This window comes from Apaloderma vittatum, unplaced genomic scaffold (genome assembly GCF_000703405.1).
Source record: "Apaloderma vittatum isolate BGI_N311 unplaced genomic scaffold, ASM70340v1 scaffold8551, whole genome shotgun sequence".
In the NCBI taxonomy this organism is placed as follows: Eukaryota; Metazoa; Chordata; class Aves; order Trogoniformes; family Trogonidae; genus Apaloderma; species Apaloderma vittatum.
The window spans coordinates 73412-79019 of NW_009699621.1; the positions used below are offsets into that span (position 1 = coordinate 73412).

At 42.7% G+C, this 5608-nt stretch overlaps 1 protein-coding gene across 1 annotated transcript; it reads right to left on the minus strand.

Annotated features, from left to right (window-relative positions):
* Positions 1–228: 228 nt before the first annotated feature.
* On the minus strand, positions 229–5256 carry LOC104280726 (BTB/POZ domain-containing protein KCTD1). Its single transcript, XM_009878466.1, has 3 exons — positions 5107–5256; positions 2505–2810; positions 229–424 (listed from the first exon to the last, which is right to left on the minus strand). The coding sequence occupies exons 1-3, from the start codon at positions 5167–5169 to the stop codon at positions 266–268; spliced, it is 528 nt and encodes a 175-aa protein (XP_009876768.1). The 5' UTR covers positions 5170–5256; the 3' UTR covers positions 229–265.
* Between the last annotated feature and the right edge of the window lie 352 nt (positions 5257–5608).

The following is a 5608-nucleotide window of genomic DNA, read 5'->3' on the forward strand; positions in this document are numbered from 1 at the left end:
ACATACATACATATACATACATATTTTTAATATATATGTGTGTGTGTGTGTTTTCTTTTACACCTTGAGGTTATTATTATTATTATTACTACTATTCCAAATATTCCCATATGAATTCAGGTGTGGTCTCTATATTTGATATAAATGTGTCTTTTATTCAATTTTAGTTCCAGGACTTGTTTGGAATCCAAACTGCACATGAAACGTCCCCCTTTTTTTTTTTAAAACTTTTTTTTTTTTTTTTGCATAAAGAAACATGTCCATTTTAGTCCAGAGGCTCTTGCTTTATTCGAATGACGGAGGGTGCACGAGATGTCCTTCTGAGTTCTCGTCTCAGTACGTATTCACTGAATTGGGAAGAGTCCACCCCACCTCCACACGAGCCAACAATCTCAAATCCTCTTTGCTGTAACCTCTCAAGTACCTGCAAAAAAGAAGAAACAAACACCAATGTATAAGTAAATGGACTATTTGCTGTCCAAGGATGATAACTGCTGTTTTCAAATGGATCCAGCTAGGAAACAAAAGTGGTTACACAGATCTGTTAACTGGTTCCCTCAGCTTCATTGTATTGGACTGGTTTCTGCTGACTTTGGCCAAAGTAAGCAGAAAAATGAAAAAAAAATATACATTTTAATTTTTTTTAGTACTGTCAACAAATCCAGTGTTTTTCTAGCCACAGAAACATGCCTGGAAAAATGCATTCTCTGCTTCGCAAAATTGACAGTACAAAAGGGCAAATACAGAATTGCACAGAAAATACTGGAGGATGCTGAGCAAACACGTCAACTAAATGGTGACAAGGCAGATAGTGCAGTCAGAATTTCAGGAAAGTTAAAATCACATTTTCCAGACACTTAAAACCCAGCCATGGCTACAAAGGTTTGTGGCTACATTAACTTGTGGTAAAAAACTGTGACTTTTTAACTTTAATTATGAGACTACCAAGTTCTGCCTATTCACCTCCTTTCCTCCCTTGTCACAACTCCAGTGTTACTTTCAGTGGGAAACACAACGGCAAAAATAATAAAAAAAAAAAATCACAAGGAAAAAGAGTCAGGCAGGACTCCTGGAGCAGCAAGGGGATGTGCCCAGCACAACTCACCCAGTAAACGATGTGCAGGGACCTCAGCTCCCAGCACCAGCTCCAGGCTGCTAAGAACACAGTCTCTTCCCACACCAGTATTTGGTTCATGTGGTTCAGGTAGTGGAGGGGGGGGCTTTAGTGGCAGCTTCTGCGAGAAGCTGCTAGAAGCTTCCCCTATGTCCAAGAGAGCCAATGCCAGCTGGCTCCAAGGCAGCCTCTCCACTGTCAGTGCTGATGGGAAAGCCTCTGTGATAACATATTTAAGAAGCAAGGAAAAAAACCCAAACAAACTACGGCACTTGCACAGAGAGAGAGAGAGAGAGAGAGAGAGAGAGAGAGAGAGAGAGAGAGAGAGAGAGAGAGAGGAGCAAGAATATGTGAAGACACCAAGGTGAGTGAGGGAGGGGGGAGGATGTGCTCCAGGTATTGGAGCAGAGATTCCCCTGAGTCATGGTGGAAACCACGGTGAGGCAAAGCTGTACCCCTGCACCTCGCGGAGGTGTCCACCAATAGCCCGCGGAGGACCCCACGCCGGAGCAGGTGGATGTGTCTGAATGAGGCTGTTATGCCACCATGGGAAGCCCTCACTGGAGCAGGTATCGACAAATCTCAAAAAGGGGTAGCGGGGGAAAAGAGACCCTGAAGCAACCATCAAAACATCTCTGCAATTTTTGTTTACCCTGATCTTTAGATTTTAACAATATAAGCCAAAATCCCCCTAAAATTTCAGATAATGCTACACCAAATCATAGAACAGTTTGGTTTGGAAGGGACCTTTAAAGGTCATCTAGTCCAACCCACCCTGCAGTGAGCAGGGATATCTTTAACTAGATCAGGTTGCTCAGAGCCCCATCAAGCCTGACCTTGAATGTTCCCAAGGATGGAGTTTCTACCACTTCTCTGGATGATCTGTTCCAGTGTTTTCCCTACCCTCACTGTAAAAAATTTCTTCCTTATATCTAAATCTACCCTCTTTTAGTTTAAAACCATTACGCCATGTACTATCACAACAGGCCTCTGTTATGCCATAAAAAGTGAAGAAAAAATGCTGCAAGTGAAAGAGATGACAGAAATGGATAGGGCCCTATTTGAAATAAGCAGATGTGTCTTTGTTTTTATTACCACAGCAAGAAGGAAGACTGAACATTTTTTCTTCATTCAAAATCGAAAGTATACAGTGACGTATTCAAAGTATTGAGAGGTTTTCAACACTACTGTAGTTTGTTTGCAAAGAGGTTTGGTGCTAGTATGTGTGAATTAAGTTGACAAAGCAGCCTTGATCCATAGAAGTAAATATCTAGCTCAAAGCCTCCTCCTGATTTTGTTCACCAAAACGCTCCAGCGTCAGGGAAGAGGCTCAACCCACTCGTACCTCATCACCAGCCTCCCTCCCAAAAAACGTATACGTGACTCCTACCTGAACTGAGTTGAGGTGACAGTATCCATTCAGAGGAAATCGGATGACATGCGTCGAGTCGTGATTCCAGCCGGCGTTGACAGAATTACACATCACATCACCAATTTCTGGAAACACTTCTTCTATCAATGACTTATCGCCACTCAGTGTAATCCTCTCTCCAAGATCTGGGGCAACTCGCACCACCAGGCACTCACAGGACTTTGAGAAGCGGCCACTCTCCCGGTCCTGTTTCCACCTTTCCATCTCTCCTAGCATGGGCTGAAGCTGGAAATACTTTGCTTCTTCATATAACAAACTGTAGTCCTGAAAGACACATATATTACAGCGCACAATTAAGGAAGAGGCATTGCTAATGCACCGCTTAATGTATATGGTTATTCAGGCTAATGCTGCTCTAGATCTGGAACCCTTCAGACATAGTTCGTAATTACTGTGTAGGAAGGTGCAATAAAATAATAGTGGAAGCAAAAAATAACCATCAGCCACTTGAAACAGACTGGGTACAGCAGCACTCAGGAGGGGAGGGGGAGGCTATGCTTGCTCAACTCCCCCCTACTCTGGAATAAAATCCTGCTTTCCCCTGTATTTTATCCCCTTAGTGATGTCATAGACTAATGACCTCATTGAACAGATGGAGCAGAACTCAGTCAGGATTCAGAAAATTCATCACTAGGATCCATCGCGTCTTAGAGCAATACTAGCAGGCATTGTAACAGGTATAAGAATGGAAATGAGGGAGGCTGTGATGGTTCTAAGTGTAAAATGATTCAGATATTTGCATAATGAATTGCACATATTACTGCATTTTAAAAATTAAGTATTTTTTAATATCTCCCCATTTTGCCAACAGTATTGTTTACTACGTTGTCTCAAATGCCAGAGCAGAGTGAACGCGTTTCTAAGCATAGCCAGTATAGAAGTAATTTAGAACTGATGATGCCGAGTTTGACTACTGCCATTTTTTAAATTTAATAAAAAAACCCCAAAGAAATCTTGTTTTTCTAGGTTTAAGATCGTAAGACCATTTGTAAAATCTTTATACAGAGAAAAGCGATACATGAGAATTAGGGAAGACAGAGGAACAGAATGACAAGACTGCTCACAGTCAATATATCCCTGAAGTTGAGCTACACACAGAAAGCTTTATGAGAATGGGACACCTAAATCATGCTCAAAACACTGCTTACATTTAACACCTAATGAAAAAATTATCTACTCCATACATTTCTAAGAAACAAGGACTGCCATTCATTTTAAGCACTGATCTTTTGGACACCTTAAAGCGTTGACCTGGGAGGACGTATCTTTGAACACCTTGTTGGTTGGGTGAACTTGCCGGGAGTTACATTTTTAATTTCAGCACAGCTACAGTATATTTACACGTTTTAAAGGCTCTGCATACATAACTTCTTAACACTGCATGGAAGGTGGCTTTTCCTCTCTCTGTATATCTGATTACCTTCAGGACAAGTGCCGAGAGCAGCACAAAGCCAAGCTAAGGTTTCTGAACCGCTACGATACTTAGCGGTTAGCTCCAAACGCCCCCATTATTCAGGTAGATCTACCCTTGTCACGCACGGGAGAAGGAAGTCTGCGTCTACAGCAGATAATTCAAAGGTTGCTGCAACACGACTCTTGAGCTCAACCTCATGCCTATTATCCCCCAAACACCTGAAAATCTGTCTCACATACGAGGGATAAAAGGTTGCACACCAGTGTGAACTATCTAACCCTTCCCCATCACCTCTCCTGCTCAATCTGAATCGTTCTGTAGCCTATGGTGAACTAATGGCACAGCCAGCTACGCTGATATGCATTCATTAAGTAACGATAAAGATCTGTTCCGGCTGCAACCACCGTCTCCAGTGCTCATTTTGCTGACACCACACATACACCCACATACCTACACGTGGATAAACACAGAACATCATGGAGTCTGAAGCTTTAGCTCTGTAGGTTAATGTCTAATGTGGTGAACTACCACAAATTTAATGTGTTATTTAAAAAAAAAGCAAGCTCTTTATTAAAGTTGAAATAATAAATGCGGACTGACTTCTCTAAAACTCCCGAATTAAACTTGCAGTATGCATTCAAGAGTCTAGGGGAGAAAATATTCTATGATAATGCTCAAATATTACCATACGTGCAGTTTATTTTGTCAGTACTGTGATTCCCACACCATTCTCTGAATTTCAGCGTGGGAGTGGAAGCTGGAGCTGCTGTAATCAGAGGGGAAGCATAAAAGTGGATGAGAGGACAAGTAATCAGCAAATCATGAGCAGTCAGTTCCAGATTGTAACATCCTTTCTGTCTCAGTCAGTATCCTATGATATTTAATTTCCCTAGGTCAAACATGGCAAGGTTGCTCCATTAGGCTATAGCCAGGAGGGGAAAAATGAATATTTATCCCACTCTAGGAAAGGCTGACAGAGGCCACTTTAGCAGCCACACGCATACTTTTGTCACGTACCTGAAATCAAGCACAGTACTCTACAGGTCTACTCCCATCCCTCCCTCCTAAGGCTCTGCTTTGGCTACGTGCCACATACTTGCTTTACCAAGGTACATGCAAAACACTCAAACACCCTTGAAATCTCACCTTGAAATCATCAGGAATGAGGAGTTTTGATGTCCTTAAAAAATTCAAGATATATCTGAACATCTGCCCATCTCTGTCGATGAAATAATGCTGCTTGAGGCTGTCGAGGACAATGGGTTCCGTGCCATCGAAAAGCCGACCGATTCTGGAGAGGAAACAAAAGGCAAGTGGCAGGGTCAGACCAAGCTCGGCGCAAACAGCCCAATCCTGCAAAGTCCCTTCAAACTGACTTCACCGAAGCAGCTCTGCAGCTCCACTTTGTATGAATAGGGCTGGTTTCAAACCACAATTTAAGCTGCCTGTTTTCAAGCAAGGCCACAGAAACTTCAAAGTAGCACAGCTGGGAAGATGGAGAGGAAGCAGCCAGGGCAGGAGACTCTCACAGCAGCTTCACTGCCCAAATCCATGTCTTGTGAGTTGATATCCTCTTGATTATTTTGGTCACCTCTCTTGACAGGCCCCATCAGCACGCCTCATCCCCCCAAAAGCACCATCCCCCTTG